This window comes from Hyla sarda, chromosome 2 (assembly GCF_029499605.1).
Source record: "Hyla sarda isolate aHylSar1 chromosome 2, aHylSar1.hap1, whole genome shotgun sequence".
Lineage (NCBI taxonomy): Eukaryota > Metazoa > Chordata > Amphibia > Anura > Hylidae > Hyla > Hyla sarda.
The window spans coordinates 67274276-67291974 of record NC_079190.1 but is presented as its reverse complement, the minus strand read 5'-3'; the positions used below and the strand labels follow the sequence as shown (position 1 = coordinate 67291974).

At 42.3% G+C, this 17699-nt stretch overlaps 1 protein-coding gene across 11 annotated transcripts in view; it reads left to right on the top strand.

The window, feature by feature from the left end:
• STOML3 (stomatin like 3) overlaps positions 1-17699 on the top strand; it is a 53842-nt gene that overhangs the window by 13871 nt on the left and 22272 nt on the right. For all 11 annotated transcript variants that reach the window (XM_056561964.1, XM_056561963.1, XM_056561971.1 and 8 more), the window contains exons 3-7: positions 6244-6347; positions 8526-8598; positions 10436-10518; positions 14270-14473; positions 17195-17329. In XM_056561964.1, coding sequence (XP_056417939.1) covers positions 6244-6347; positions 8526-8598; positions 10436-10518; positions 14270-14473; positions 17195-17329 — 599 coding nt within the window. The remainder of the gene's footprint in view (positions 1-6243; positions 6348-8525; positions 8599-10435; positions 10519-14269; positions 14474-17194; positions 17330-17699) is intronic.

Genomic DNA, 17699 nt, shown 5'->3' with positions numbered 1-17699 from the left:
CTCCGATCCTGCTCTGGTCACAGTTCAGCCTCCAGTCGCAATTTGACTGCTACAACCAATCAGCGATCTTGGCAGTCACACTTGGTTTCCACATTACGACTGCTGAGGCCCCTGATGGCTGTAGGCTCCCCTACATGGCAGACACCATTGCATGGCTTACCGAGAGCAACCCCCTCTCTACTGACTGTGGTATCTGTGAAACAATTGGGATCGAAGTTAAAGTGCAGCAGGGCATCAGCTGTATGTTAAAGCACAACTCCAATGATGTCTACCGCGGCAATCTATGGATTGAATGCAAGGCTACTGGACGTCTGTCAAACCTGAATGCTGTAGTCTGACAAAAGTCTTGGGCTCAGGCAACTAAGGGGGTGGTGCGAAAATTGAAACATATTACCTGAGCCATCACGGGAGTTTCTCTTTAACAACTGTTTTAGCATTGTAAATACATAGCGCGGTGTAGGAATGGGTTAATATCTAGTGGTCCCACCGTCTGCTGTGAGATAAAAAAAAAGAAAAAAGTACCTGTCACCAAATAAACTGTTCTAAACTATCTCAGGCTATGTTCCCTAACTACTCCTAACAGCCCTCATGCCCTTAAATTTTTTTTCAGAGTTTTAAAAAGCTGTGTATCATACCTTTCTTCTTGTTCACACAGTGCAATCTCCCAGCAGGAGAAAGTAGGCGTTTCCCAGCAGGCACAACATCACTGAAGCCTGCTGGGGGACTATTTCCGCCCTCACATGGTTGCAGTGCTGTGATGAATAGAAGACCTCAGGCTCTGTGCATGTCTGTGTTGCTATCAGTGAGGCTCTACTGCAGCCTCCGTCTGTGCAGAATCTGTGGAGCTTTCACTTTCTGTGCAGCTGTCAATCAAGCTCAGTTCAGGGAAAAAGCACTTCCTGAGTTTGGTCTCCTGCCAGGCCAGGAGGAGACCAAAATCACTGTATTAATTGTGGCAGGGAACAGAACAGAGCCACCTAGTGGTCGTTTTTTATATTACATTTTAAACATATTTATGTTGATAATTTTAAAAGCAAACTATCGGGAAAGTGTCTGCTAATTACACAAGGAACACTATTTTACACATTTAATTTGGTGACAGGTACTCTTTTAGGCAGGTAGATGAGGAGAGACCCACTAATGTGCCCCAAACCTACTGTATAATTTGTGACCCGTTCAGAGCAAACTATACGCTGTAAACTGTGCTAAAACTACACAACAGCAGTGACATTATATCAAGGTGTCTATAGGATTTTTCACAACTTCTGTTGTAATCCTGTTTAATTGTTTTCCATGTAACACCTTGTATGAGGACTACCATGCTAATTCTTCCCTTATTATAAACACAAATTATAGTTTGCTTTTATGCACAGATTGCCTCCCCCCCTCCCGATACAGTATATCCCCTGTGTATATAAGTGTGTATGGTAGCTTTGGTATAAGGAGCATATATGAAAATAAAATGTATACTGCCATCTAGTGACAAAATTAAAAACTGCATGATATGTTTTATTGACCTACTACTGCAGTGTTTTCCAAACAATGTGCCTCCAGCAATTGCAAAACTATAACTGCCAGCATTCCCAGACAGCCAAAGGCTGTCCAGGCATGCTGGGAGTTGTAGTTTTCCTACAGCTGGAGGCATACTGTTTGGAATGCACTATACTACAGTTACATAAAGGAGGCAAGAAAATAATTAGATGCTGAAGACATTGATGTTGGTGGCCACGGGGTGTTAGTAAGAGTACCTGTTCATGAAGTGACGCCAGGGCACCACGATCCTATACACGGTCCAAGGTTGGAGGCAGTTTCTCCTGGGCCAGACACGATGAGAGAATAAACACACTGACGTCAGGTTACGGATAACTGATTTTACTGAGCTGGTGCAGATGGTAACACACAAACAGCTGGCCTTGGTGTGAGAGTGCAGCGTACCCCTTGTGAGCAATGTTGCCTTGCTGAGACTTGTGGTGCTTTCACCGAACGGAATTGTAGACTGTAACTTGAGATTCTGGTTGCTAGGGTACTTCCAAGGCACTGTAGACTATCCTGCAGGGGCATGTATTCCTACTGGGAGATAACCTTGTAGGATAACCAGTAGGAATAGCTGGAGTAGGCACACAGAAAACATGAGCTTATCTGCTGCTCAGGAGCCTGGATGGAATTAGACTAACTAACTCCTCTCCTGCACCTCACTTTACAGGGGAGACTTTTGGGGTCTCATTGGCTCACATGGTCACATAGGGTTCAATGCTAACATTTTAAAGGCACAGTACACTTATTACAACTTATATACACGTAAATAACCAAATTAATTTATACAAATATGTTACTTTACTATATATATATATATATATATATATATATATATATACACACATATATATACACCGTATTTTTCGCCCTATAGGATGCACCGGCGTATAAGACGCACCCAATTTATAGGTGCAAAATCTAAAAAAAGTAAAGATTTTGAACCCAATAGTGGTCTTCAACTTGCGGACCTCCAGATGTTGCAAAACTACAACTCCCAGCATGCCCGGACAGCCGTTGGCTGTCCGGGCATGCTGGGAGTTGTAGTTTTGCAACATCTGGAGGTCCGCAGATTGAAGACCACTGCATAGGAGGTAATACTCACGTGTCCCCGCCGCTCCGGACCCGTCACCGCTGCCCTGGATGTCGCTCCATCGCTGTCGCCCTGTCCCCGTCGCTCCGGAACGTCTCTGCTGCCGGCCGGGTATCCTCGCTCTCTGTCGCCCCCATCACGTCGTTACGCACGCCGACGCACGAACGCGACGATGTGATGAGGAGGAAGGAGAGCGCCGGCCATACAGGGGATCCCTGAACGGAGAAGACACCGAGGAGGCAGGTAAGGTCCCTCCCGGTGTCCTGTAAGCACTAACCCGGCTATTCAGTCGGGCTGTTCGGGACCGCCGCGGTGAGTCCTGAACAGCCTGACTGAACAGCCGGGTTAGTGTCACTTTCCCTTCAGACGCGGCGGTCAGTTTTGGGGAAGAAAAAGTGCGTCTTATACGGCGAAAAATACGGTATATATATATATATATATATATATATATATATATATATATATATACACCTCTTAGCTTATTGATGGTTATAGGAAGCAACTGATTTCAGTTATTTTTTCCAAAGGGTGTGCAGCTAAATATTAAGTTAAGGGTGCCAATAATTTTGTCCAGACCATTTTTGGAGTTTGGTGTGACATTATGTCCAATTTGCTTTTTTTCCTCCCTTTAGTTTAGTTCTTTTTCTGTGAGAAATACTTCATTTTCTTGAAAAATGTCAGGTGTGCCAACATTTACGGCTATGACTGCATGTTTGTATATATATATATATATATATATATATATATATATATATATAGCAAAATCATCGGTAGTTGCAGTATCTTGTAATACCTTTTTTATTGGACTAACAAGATTATGTAGAGACAAGCTTTCGGGATTCCTCCCTTTATCAAGTCAAATGCTTATGACTTGATAAAGGGAGGAATCCCGAAAGCTTGTCTCTACATAATCTTGTTAGTCCAATAAAAAAGGTATTACAAGAAACTGCAACTACCGATGATTTTGCTTTTTGCATCACTGGACTAATACGGCCACTCCTAACTAATCTATATATATATATATATATCTTGGAAAAGACTCTGGAGAGTCGAAACACTGCTACTGTTCACATTATGATGTGTGGTGGCCAGTACCTTTCCTGCCCTGTCCGGCAGTGTCCCTCAGTGTCCCCAGGGCCCCCTGTAGTTGTTTCCCCATTTGTACATATGTTTTGTATTTTAAGATGTGTTATACCTTTAATGAAATGTACCATGTGATTTTTACCCAGGAGGTATCAGTGACCAGCTGACCACAAGGGTGACCTATGGGCTCCCTGCTAGTCTCCCCCAAATAAGCCCTGGGTGGAGCTGGCTCTTCTCTCTTGTTGCTGAGGTCCAGTGCAGTAAATATGTCAGGTTTCAGTTTTCCTTTCTCAAAGGCCTTTCTTAAAATGAAAGCTGGAATCTGGTTGCTATGGGCAACTGTGCCACACTTCCTCTGCACAAGGTTTGATATATCTCCTGCAGTACGGTTTTCAGCACTGGACTACTCCTTTAATAAATTTTTTTTACATCTGTGGCTGGTTTGGGAACCAGAGACCATGACCTATGGCAGCTAGGAACCGTGGTAGATTTCAGCTACAATTTAGGCCAGCTTTATTGTGCGAATTATGTGAATAATGTGTCAGGCCGCAGGAGGCTACCACCTTAATGCCAAGCCCCGTCCATTTTCTAATAAATGATGAATGTGGCTTAAATAGGTAAAAAGTTGCATTTTATTGTGCAAAATGGGGCTAACGCATAACTTTGTAAGAAAATGTAATATATATATATATATATATATATATATATATATATAGCAGTAGGCAATAGCACACTCTGGGGGGTGGAAGTGGAGGTGCAAGCAAAAAGAAAAAGGGATAAGGTCCACATAATCCCCATAGTATACAAAACCAAAAAAGTTCCATGCAGCACTATCTAGTACTAAAAAACGTGAAAGGGTTTTATTACATCTGCGGTATGGCTGGGTGTGTGGTGCAGGGCAGATGTTGTTACCCTAGGGGCAGATGGTATTAACCCCTTGTATGCGTGGTTTAGCCCATAACCACATGAAGGTATACCGCTGGATCCTGGGCTAGGCACGGGGGCAATAAAGACTCCTGTTACGCCGAGCACTCCGGGTCCCTGCTCCTCCCCGGAGCGCTCGCGGCGTTCTCTTCTCTGCAGCACCCCGGTCAGACCCGCTGACCGGGAGCGCTGCACTGACACTGCCGGCGGGGATGCGATCCGCATAGCGGGACGCGCCCGCTCACGGGTCGCATCCCAATCTACTCACCTGTCCCGTTCCCCGGCTGTCATGTCCTGGCGCGCGCGGCTCCGCTCTCTAGGGCGCGCGCGCGCCAGCTCTCTAAGATTTAAAGGGCCAGTGCACCACTAATTGGTGCCTGGCCCAATCAGTGTAATTAGCTCCCATCTGCTCCTTGCCTATAAAACCTCACTTCCCCTTCCCAGCATTGCCGGATCTTGTTGCCATTGTGCCAGTGAAAGCGTTCCTGTGTATGTCCCAAGCCAGTGTTCCAGACCCTCTGCCGTTGCCCCTGACTACGATCCTTGCTGCCTGCCCTGACCTTCTGCTACGTCCGATCTTGCTCTTGCCTAATCCCTTGTACCGCGCCTGTCTCAGCCGTCAGTTGGGGTTGAGTCGCTATCGGGTGGAACGACCTGGGGGTTACCTGCCGCTGCAAGTCCATCCCGCTTTGCGTTGGGCTCTGGTGAAAACCAGTAACCCCTTAGACTCCGTTCCCCTGGTACGGCCCACGTCATCACCCCACTGACACAGAGGATCCACCACCAGTATCCTCTCAGTATCCGGATCCTGACAACTCCGACTCCAAGTTACGGATAACGGTAGCTTTACTGAGGGTAGACAGTTGGTAAAGTCTACACAGTGCAGCCAGGGCCCAAGGAGGTGACCAGTGACTCAGAGACCTTGCAGGCTCACTGGGACTTGTAGTAGACTGGGTATTTAATGCAGGTCACGTTGACTAGACAGACAACTTGACTTGACTGGTGACTGACAATTATTGCAGGTTTAGCTTACTTGCACTTGGCTGTGGCTGCAGACTGGGTAGAGGCCTCCAATGCTCTGGATACGCACACTGATTGGTTGCTATGGGCAACTGCACCACTGTTCAAGGTTTGATAAATCTCCCCCACAATGTAATTAACATGAGGAACGTCACAGGAATGGGTCTGAGCTGGTAAACAGACAAAGTTCATGGAAGGAATTGGCGCTGTATCTGGAACCTTTTTCTGATCCTATCCCGTTCCATAATGGCCTGGCCGGCTTTATCTGATCATTTGGGATTTGCACATTGAGGCCAAAATGGGAATTGAGAAGAAGATCCAGCCAAAAGGGGTAAACTAGAATCTAGAGTGGTGTTTCCCAACCAGAGGGCCTCCAGCTGTCCAGGCATGCTGGGAGTTGTAGTTTTAAAACAACTTGGGAAACACTACGGTAGAGTGATAGCAATATAATAAATACACAGAAAGTGCCTATTCAGCTGATTCTGTATTTCTGGCTAGATCATATACAATTTTATTATGTTTTCAGTCCATCCATTTCTGTCTTTTATATTATAAAGCTGTGTTATCTGTGTTTTTTTTTTATTTTTTAGATGCCATGAAAGGAAATATTGGCGCTTGTGGCTGGATCATTCTGATACTGTCTGCTCTGTTTGCTGCTGTCACCTTCCCCATCTCCATCTGGTTCTGTGTCAAGGTAACTTATACCAGTAGAATTATGGGGTATTCCTGGTTATTACTTTTATGTAACTATGAGTCCATGATAAAAAATAAAAAAAAGTCTTGACCATCCCTTTCTTTCCAGGCCCATATTCTCATAATTTTGGGGGATTTTTATTATTAACTAGCTGAGTACCCCGGTTTGCCTGGTCTAACTACCTAAACCTTGTGTGAGAAGAAAAGCAACAATGATGCTCTTGTCCTCATATCCCGTCCACATCCTGTCACCATATCCCGACCTCATATCCCATCCTCATATCCTGTCCTCATATCCTGTCCAAATATCCTGACCTCATATCCCATCCTCATATCCTGTCCAAATATCCTGACCTCATATCCCATCCTTATATCCCATCCTTATATCCTGACTTCATATCCTGTCCTTATATCCCATCCTTATATCCTGACTTCATATCCTGTCCTTATATCCTGACTTCATATCCTGTCCTTATATCCCATCCTTATATCCTGACTTCATATCCTGTCCTTATATCCCGACCTCATATCCCATCCTCATATCCTGTCTGAATATCCTGACCTCATATCCCATCCTCATATCCTGTCCTTATATCCCATCCTTATATCCTGACTTCATATCCTGTCCTTATATCCTGACCTCATATCCCATCCTCATATCCTGTCTGAATATCCTGACCTCATATCCCATCCTCATATCCCGACCTCATATCCTGTCATCATCTCCCAACCTCATATCCCATCCTCATATCCTGTCCTCATATCCTGTCCAAATATCCTGACATCATATCCTGTCCTCATATCCCATCCTTATATCCCATCCTTATATCCTGACTTCATATCCTGTCCTTATATCCCATCCTTATATCCTGACTTCATATCCTGTCCTTATATCCCGATCTCATATCCCATCCTCATATCCTGTCCTCATATCCTGTCATCATATCCTGTCCAAATATCCTGACCTCATATCCTGTCCTCATATACCATCCTTATATCCTGACTTCATATCCTGTCCTTATATCCTGACATCATATGCCTTCCTCATATCCTGTCTGAATATACCAACCTCATATCCTGTCTGAATATCCCATCCTCATATCCTGTCTGAATATCCCAACCTCATATCCTGTCTGAATATCCCAACCTCATATCCTGTCTGAATATCTCATCCTCATATCTCAACCTCATATCCTGTCTGAATATCCCATCCTCATATCCTGTCTGAATATCCCAACCTCATATCCTGTCTGAATATCCCAACCTCATATCCTGTCTGAATATCCCAACCTCATATCCTGTCTGAATATCTCATCCTCATATCCTGTCTGAATATCTCATCCTCATATCTCAACCTCATATCCTGTCTGAATATCCCATCCTCATATCCTGTCTGAATATCCCAACCTCATATCCTGTCTGAATATCCCAACCTCATATCCTGTCTGAATATCCCAACCTCATATCCTGTCTGAATATCTCATCCTCATATCCTGTCTGAATATCCCAACCTCATATCCTGTCTGAATATCCCATCCTCATATCCTGTCCTCATATCTCAACCTCATATCCTGTCTGAATATCCCAACCTCATATCCCGTCCTCATATCTCAACCTCATATCCCGTCCCCATATCCTGTCCTCAAATACCAACCTAATATCCTTTCCTTAATTACCCAGAGATGTGGGTTGATGTGTTGAAGAGATTGTGGTTGAAGGACCTGTGATGCAGGTGTATTGTGAAAAAATGGACTGAAAACAGCTGAGGATAGGCAATACAATTTTATGAGGTTGAATTCACGTACAGGATCTACTGCATATTTTTTATGCATATTTTGTGCACAAAATATGCAGCAGATCCTGTACATATGAATGTACCCTTAGAGTGAACCTGTGACCACTCCTGACATGTCTGTTTAGTAAGCACTTGAATTCCAGATTAACAAACCATTTTGGAACATCTTTTTTTACAACTCTGTATTATACTGTTCATCTGCCAAAGGCATGCTGGTAGTTGTAGTTTTGCAAGGGCTGAAGGGACCCTGATTGGGAAACGTTGTCTAGGGGAATACAAAAGTTTACTAAAACAGACATATAAGTAGTGGTGAAAGGTCCACTTAAAGAGCTATAATCTCCTGGAGTGCAGTAGTATTCATTTTATTGTATGTAAATGTCCTAGATCATTCAAGAATATGAACGTGCTGTGCTGTTTAGACTGGGACGTATCATCTCGGGAAAAGCTAAAGGGCCAGGTAAGGCCAAACAGAATGATTTATGTTATTTATATGTTACACATGAGAATTTGGTCTTAAAAAGTAGTGGAATGTCATTTATTCTGCTATTAGGCTAAGTTTCCTCTTGGTTTTTTTCTGGCAGTTTTTGGAATTCTGCAACTGCAATTTTTGAGCCAAACCCAGAAGTGTATTCAAAAGGAATAGGACAGATAAAGGAAGGACTTATACTTCTCCTCCCTTATGGATCCACTTCTGACTTTGGCTCAAAAACTGCAGTGGCAAATATCCAAAAACTGCCAAAAAAAAAAGCAAGTGGAAACTTAGCCTAAGATTACATTTTCTCATTCTGTGGCTTTTACAATGTTCTGGTTTTGTGTTGTTCTGGGGCAAAGGTCAAATACTTTTTGCGTTACTTAACTTGCACTGATCCTGTATTATGGGCTGTATTATAGTCTACATTTGCATTCTCAATTCTACTGATTGTTACTGAAAACAGTCAATCAGGTTGTCACAAGACGTGTGGGCCAAATAGCTTAGGAGAGCTGGTATGATACAATGTACACTGCAGAATCCAATATACGATATGACGATAGCAAAGAAATGCCGCACTCACCAGTAGACGTGTTCAACTTCTTTATTAATGTGAAAAAACGACAGGAGGACAGTAAGACAGAAGCCATAGCGGGGGTGTACTGGATAGGTGAGTGCGCTTTCACAACACTTTTTCAGACCTAGGTACTAGTTCTACCGCCAAATGGTCCTATATGTAATCACTTATATGGTACACAGATCTCTTTACAGATGGTATCTACCTATACACGGGCACTGTATGTAATCACTTATATAGTATACAGATCCTGTGTACAGCAGCTAGTATCTACCTCTATATGGACACTGTAAGGGGGAATTATTGTCTGTGTATAGTGGTTTTATTCAGTACAGAATGGTGTTATAATTCATTTATTGTGTGGTGGTTTATATTTCCTCTATATATATTTCCTATATTATTGCCAGTATACAAAAAAGCAGTAAATGGCACGAGTGGATCTAAGAAGGAAAAGCAGATACTTTGGTGAAAAACATTTTTTTTAAATCATCTGGTGTTAAACTAATTTGTAAATGACTTCTATTAAAAGTCTTAATACTTCCAGTACTTATCAACTGATAACTTATCAACTGATAACTGATAACTCTCGACAGTTCCTGACACGGACAAAGGTGGCAGCAGAGAGCACTGTAGTCAGATAGAACAACTTCCTCTGGAGTATACAGTGGCTACTAAGTAGTGGAAGGATTAAGATTTTTTTAATTGAAGTAATATACAATTCTGTTTAACTTTCTGGGACCAGTTGATATGAAAAAAATGTTTTATTCCTCTGGAGTACCCCTTTCAAGCAATACACACAGTTACTCAACATTTTATGCAGATCGGGCACAATTATTTTTCAGCCCCTATGGCTGCATTGTATGGTCACATTACTTAAAGAGGCTGCATTAAATGTAAGTTGGAGCTTGGAGGGATGCACTGATAGGATACCATGCAACCTGATAGAATACTATAGCTCTTTGATGCCTTATAGGTGTTTTCTCCAAATTGCAGACACTCCAGCTGTTACAAAACTACAACTTCCAGCATGCCTGGACTGCCGACGGCTGTCCGTACATGCTGAGAGTTGTAGTTTTGCAACAGCTGAAGGTTCACAGTTTGGAGACCCAGGCTCTATAGTGTAGTAAATGTTATGATCTGTGATGTCTAGACATTAGAGCAGCAGGTGACATGTTACCATGTGGACCTACTGGGATGAATATGTACCCGAAATCTGCTTTACTAACAGTCCTCTCTCTCTGCACACAGGGCTGATCTTCATTCTCCCCTGCACAGACACCTTTATTAAAGTTGATCTCAGGGTGATATCATTTGCTATCCCTCCACAAGAGGTAAGTGCATAGAAACATCAAATTGTCATCTGTGATGCTCGTATGATTACTCAGCCCTGCTAGACACATCCTTATAGGTCGGCACAGACAGCAGGGGGTCCATATGCCAGACCCATGTCCATCACAGGGCACACTCTATATATCTAACACAGTGTTTCCCAACCAGGGTGCCTCCAGCTGTTGCAAAACTACAACTCCCAGCATGCCCGGACAGCCGTTGGCTGTCCGGGCATGCTGGGAGTTGTAGTTTTGCAACAGCTGGAGGCACCCTGGTTGGGAAACACTGATCTAACACAAAACAATCCAGAAGTCATTGTGAACTATGAAAGTTCAGTTCCCTACTTTATGTAGGTCCTCTTACTTACTGGGCCCTCCCTTATACAACAGCACAGGTTGCACAAATAGTATGGCTGCCCCTGAGATGGTTTTTATATGTTTTTAGGCCTTAGGAAATGGCCTTGCTGTAGGAATCAGCGAGAGAGAGCAGCGTGTTTCCCCGCTACAAGTTTGATTCTAGGCAGGCTCTCTGCGGCAGATTTTCAGCAATAGAGTTTCTGCTGCCCAAAATAAGCCACAGACCCCATTGATGGCAATGGGGTCTGCTGCAGATTCCGCTACCAAGAATCTGCCACCGAGAGCCCACCCAACTTCTATCTATCTTACACTAAAATCCGCCCGTGCGAACAAGTTGTCTATTTGTTAGCCAGTATACTTCTATATAAATGAACCAAAGAACCAGACAGAAACAAATAGGATAGTAGGTATGTAGAATTTTTTTTTACAAAAATCTCATAGAGCTTAAACAACCATTTATTAAATTCCTTAAAAAAATCCCACAATAATCACTAATCAAGTATAAAGAAATAAAGAATATAAAGAAAATATAAATATAAAGGATCTCCTATGATGAACACCTGTACATCCCGACGCGTTTCCCCGTGTATCTTATGATATACAGTGGTTCATCAGGGGGATCACAAAATACAGTAAACAGATAGATAAATTCATATAAATATGGAAATGCACATAAAAATAGGGGAATAATATGACAGAATGGTGGAATAATTAATGCACATAAAGATGACATAAGCACATAAATTCAAAGTATGCAGGTAGCGATACAGAAAGGCACAGATAAACATATAGCATTAAGCCTTCAATAGATTATGTGGAAACAGACGATAGGCTGAGCGAATTGCTTGTAGCATCTTAGACATTGTCAGTCCTCCGGACAATAGTATACCGTAACATGCTGCCGAAAACAGTGATTCACTGATAGATGAATCCCCTCAAAAAGATCAAATGAATAGGATCCCTCTGTAGACTAGAGGTAGCCTGATATAGCCAATTTCCCCAGTAAACAAAAGGACAGGTCCAGAACAGCACTAATGCAAATGACGTAAACTAGTGCAAAACACTCCCAGTTTTCGCAGATTAAATAGCCTCAGATGATTCAAAGTTGCCACCTATATGAAATATAACTTTAGGTATCAGATAGACACACTAAAGCCACCATATGCTGTGACTAATAGGATTCCAATCCCCAAAACGGATAAACCTGATCTGAGGCTGACGATCCAGTAGGTATGTAGGTAGCACTGTAATGAGTACTGTAATACCCCCTAAGAGAGTAATGCCTATTAGTAGAAATTAGACTAAACCAAACACACATATATAGAGGTGGAAACAGAACATCAAAACATGCGGCATCACCAGACACCCTAAATAAAGAGGGATATTAATCATGGGGCATAACACATACTGATGTAATGGTAGCAAGTATTAATACACACCGGCAACTCATATGTATCCATGCATAAAAGTGCATAGCAAGTTAAAGTGCCGTGTGCTAGAAATCACAGGTCGTAACAAAGAAAAGTACAAAGGGCCACAATATACAGTACAGAAAGTAATACCCACATAAAACCAAGTGGTCAATAAAGCAATGTAGGGGCCGGGATGACGCCACTCCAACATGCGTTTCCGCACACTGGCCTTCCCGGACGAAGGCCAGCGTGCCGGAATACTGCTGAAAATACAAAAGTGTTAAAACTGCCTGAGCCCTCTTGATGTATGATCCTGTATGCCTCCTATATTGGCTTTCAAGTGCATTATACAAAAGGTCATTTTAGCAATTTGATGTGTCATAGAGACATGTCAGCAGTTTTGATCGGTGAAGGGCTGGGAGCGCTGACCCCCACCAATTGTTAAATCAGGGGCAGGAACACTTAGCTGAGCACTGTACCCCTTCATTTTTGCATTTTTGAGACTTTCTGTAAATCCATATACTGCATTCTTGGCTTTCTAAAGAAGTCAATGTGACAAGCTAGAACATATGACATTTCTGAGCATAATTTCGCTTACAAATTACACTTGCAAATTCCGGTGGAGCAGAATCCCATTGCCGTCAATGAGATTCCACTGCACATTACACACTTCACTGAAATTTGATGTCCAAAGAATGATCTAATTCTTTTGGGGAATCCATTGCCGTCTATGGGGATGCCAAAGTCCGCATGGTCCTCGCCAACATCGACAGCCCTCAGAAATTTTTCAGACAGAGATTCCTCATTATGAACCTTGCCTAATAGAAAATATTTAGTGTTCTTGGTAGCATGACTGCTTAATTGTTTGCATTGTTGCTAACTACTGTCCTTGTTTTGAGGACAACATCTGCATGGAATTTGTATGTTCTCCCTGTGGTGCCACGGGGGTGCTAGGAATACCTGATCACTTTGTGATGCCAGGGCACCGTTAACCTATACATGGTCCAAGTTTGGAGACAGCTTCTCCTGGACCAGACACGGGGAGTAAAGAAACACACAGACGTCGGGTTACGTATAACCGCGTTTTACTGAGCAGGGTGCAGATGGTATTATACGCCAACAGTATGGTGCAGAGTGGAGAAGATGCAGTGAAACCCCCTGGGAGCCCTATTGCCTTGCTAAGGCTTATGGTGCTTTCACCCAACTGATTAATACTGACTTGAGATAAGACTGAAGATTGTTCCAAGTCGCTAGGGTTCTTACAAGGTCCTGAGACTTTCTCCACCAGGCTTGAATTTCCTCTATGCGGGGGTCCTTGCAGAATGGCTGGATAAGACTTGAGATTATATTTGTACTGGACCTTCCCTCAGAGCTTCTCCACATACAGCTCACACCTTTACCACACTTGTGCTCAGAACATATCTTTAGGCTGAACTGGGGCAACTCCTCCCCCCCACTACTCTATATATTACTGAATTTAGGGGTTCCCATTGGCAGGCAGGGTCACATGGGCTTACACTGCTCCACACTCTTAAAGGTATAACACATAGATAAATAACAGATAATACAGTACTTATGAAAAATATATTAACCATTTGATAAAGTGCTTAAACATAACAACTATAGCAACCAGTCCTTTAGTGGGCCCAACACTTGTGCCGCAGGTCTGCTCGAGGAAGTCCGAAGCCCACAGGACAGCCTTTTTTGCTGGGACACCACATCCCTATGTTTGTGTGGGTTTACTCCAGTTTCCTTCCACACCCCAAAACTTACAGATAGGTTAATTGGGAATTCAGATTATGAGTCACATTGAGAACTGGGATCAATGTGAGTAATGAAAAGCTTTGTAAAGCACTAAGGGATATGTTGGTGGTATTTAATTGAGTAAAATAAATGTTATTTTATTATGTTATTAATAAAAGTACTATATTAGTGTGTGCACATTATTCAAGTACTGAGCTGTATCTTATTTTCTTTCTTCTTAGATCCTTACTAAGGATTCAGTGACAACCACAGTTGATGGGGTGGTGTACTACAAGGTTTACAATGCCATTAAATCTGTGGCAAATGTCAACAATGTTCACTTAGCCACTGCCCAGCTGGCACAGACAACGCTAAGGAACATCTTAGGAACACAAACTCTTTCCAGCATCTTGTCAAACCGCGAGGAGATTGCTCACAATATTCAAGTAAGTCTCGAAGATTGTCTTCTCCATTCCATGTTTCTCCAACCAGTTCTGTCCATCCTTGGAGCCATATGACACTGAAGTTACAGGAAGACTAATATCTCTCTAATATAACTAAAGGAATTAATTATAAGTATTAACATCACTGTGTGCATTGTCAGGGGTTCAAGTATAGATGATATAGAGGTGACAGTTGCATCTGGTGCCGGAATCGGGCAAACGATTCATCTGCCATAGAGGACATTAGTTATATAAATTATATGCAAAGCTCTGATGCAGATTTAACATTTGGATCCGGGAAGCTCAGGTTACTTCTTGGAACAAGATGTTTGAATAATAGTGGGTCGGTAGGTAATACAGTATGTGCTCCCTTCTACTCCTATACCAACAGTGATGGGCCCTTGTTAAATGCAATCCTGGATTTATCTATGGGCACAATAGACAGCATTGGTTGGAGGGCATCTAACGTTCATAACATTGGCAAACGAAGATCACCTGACTTTTGAACAGGGCAAAGATTAGGACGCCAGAATGGTTTGCAGGCTATGTAAATGTAGTTCCCATCCCTTCAGCATAATGAAAAAACAGTGACATAACCTGACTGATTTGTAATCTAAGTGATTGGGATATATTTATCTTAGCTTGGGCCAATGTGGTCCTTCCTGTTTAACCGCGTAAGGCACAGCGCCATACATGTACAGCACGGCTAGGAAGGGAGTGCAGGACTACATAGCATGTGAGATTTGGCTATTATCAGCAGCTGGGGACTCACCGATGATGCTGCTGATGTTCACCATTAACCCCTCAGATGATCAATTCCGATCATGGCATCTGCAGGGCTTGGGGAGGGTGGGGGGGGGGATTCATTAGACCACTAGCAGTGCACTCGCAGGTGTCTGATGAATCAAGACGGCCGCCAGAGTTACTCTTACCTGCTCCCGGACATTTGCTGCGATGTTCTACTCTGGTCTGCCTTCTAGGAGACCAGAGAAGTAGATAGCAAATTATACTGATTAGTGCTATGCCTATGCAGTCTAAGTATATGCAATCTATAGATCGCAATAAATAGTCCCATGTGGGGACTAAAAAAGCAAAGAATATTTTAATAAAATTAAATAAGCCCCTCCCCCAATACATTTTTTTTCTTATGTTACAAAAAAATCTGTAAAATAAAAAAATTTATTAACTTATTTGGTATCACCATGTGGGGAAATGTCTGATCTCTTTAAAGATTACCTCTTATGATCTTGTTATATTTTATAATCCTCCCATTTCACTGCCCTCATCATGATAAACTCCCTCCTGCATTTATTTTTATTATTTTTTAGTTTTCCACCTTGATATTGCTCTGCATTTTCTGCTCAGTCAGATTTACAGACTGGGAAGGGGCGTTACCCAGCAGGCGTAACATCATCTGAAGCCATACGGGGGAGAACTTCCTCCCTCACTCTGCTACACACAGCCCAGAGCAGTTCAGTGTATGATGATCTATGATTGGCTAAGGCTGCACATACACCCTGATTTTGGACTTCTCCAGGCCAGCAGGAGTCCAAAGTCTGTGCTAGAGATGGAGGGAAATGTACTCGGGAGACACCTAGTGGCAGCTTTTTTAAACACAAATAAAACCTAGAAAAAAAAAATTTAAAACAAAGTACATTAGAAAGATTTTTTATTTACCATAAGGAGTGCAATAGCAACATTTTTTTAAACAAAAATGCCCATTTAAATATTATGTTAATGATCCCAAATGGTGAACGGCCTAAATATAAAAATATAAAAAAAAAAAGCCCAAACTTGCTGTCACATCACATCCCAGAAAAAAAAATGAATAAAAAGTCACAAAGTGACTTATACGTATACATATAGGTTTATACATATATGTAATAGTGATACTGATCATGGTGCAAAAAAAATGAGCCCTCATACAGCCTCAAATACGGAAAAAGAAAGTTCTAGGCAGTCAGAATAGGGCAATTTACACATACTAATTTTGTTTAAAAAGTGTGATTGTTATTTTAAAAGCAGTACAATAATAGAAATGTGTGTAAAGATAGGTATCATTTTAATTGTATTACCCCACAAAATGTTAGTTTACCGTACAGTGCACTGTGAGAAAACAAAACCCCCCAAAAGTTACTAAATTGCTGTTCTCTTTCCAATTTCCCACCATAAATACATTTTAGTTGTGCCTATATGTTATGGTGAAATTAAAGATGTAAAAAGTACAAATAGTCACACAAAAAAACAAGCCCTCATATGGGTCTGTGGATTAAAAAATAAAAGAGTTATGGCTCTTAGAAGGCGAGGAAGAAAAATGAAAACGCAAAACGCAAAAATAAAAATTTCCTGTGTCCTTAAGGGGTACTCCACCGCTAGACATGTCAAAGGAATGGGGATAACATGTCTGATCGCAGGGGGCCTGGGGCTTCCGTGATTGTGACATTCATGTCTATGGGAGGGGGTGTGACTGCTGTGTACCATGAATGGATGGGGGGTGGCGAGACATCACATTTACGGAAGCCCCAAGCTGCAACACCGGCCCAGAAATCACGGGGGTATCAGCGACCGGACACCCCGCGTTCAGACATGTTATCTTCTTCCCTTTATATAGGGAAAATTTCTAAGGGCGGAGTACCCCTTTAGGGTCAAAATAGGCTTTGTCCTGAAGAGGTTAAGCTTTACAACTGAAGATGATAATATTGTTTCGTACTTTCTGTGTTCTAGTCAATACTGGATAACGCTACCCACCAATGGGGAGTAAGTGTGGAGCGTGTGGAGATGAGGGACGTGCGTCTCCCGGTGCAGATGCAGAGAGCCATGGCTGCGGAGGCAGAAGCTGTACGGGAGGCCAGAGCCAAGGTAACCGCCGTACTATCCAAACTGCAAACAGTGTTAGTTCACATCTACTGGAGCTATATTCTATTTAACATTGTTTCTATTTTTACTGTATTATTGATAGTTAGAGTAGATTATTGTTTATTGGAGCAGTTGTGTTGCATTACGGGATCATCATAAAGCATGATATTGCACCCTTTCAATGTGTTCCACATTGTCTTGGTGAAGGTATGGAAATGGACATATCTACCAAATGTGCTGTTTTTCCTTGGATAATTATTGGACATATTCCAAGAGATGAACTTTTTTGAGAGGTTTTCTGGGTGTTCCTGGGGAGGTTATAGGTGGTGGAATTTAAAGGGGTACTCTGGTGCAAAAAAAAAATTTTTAAATT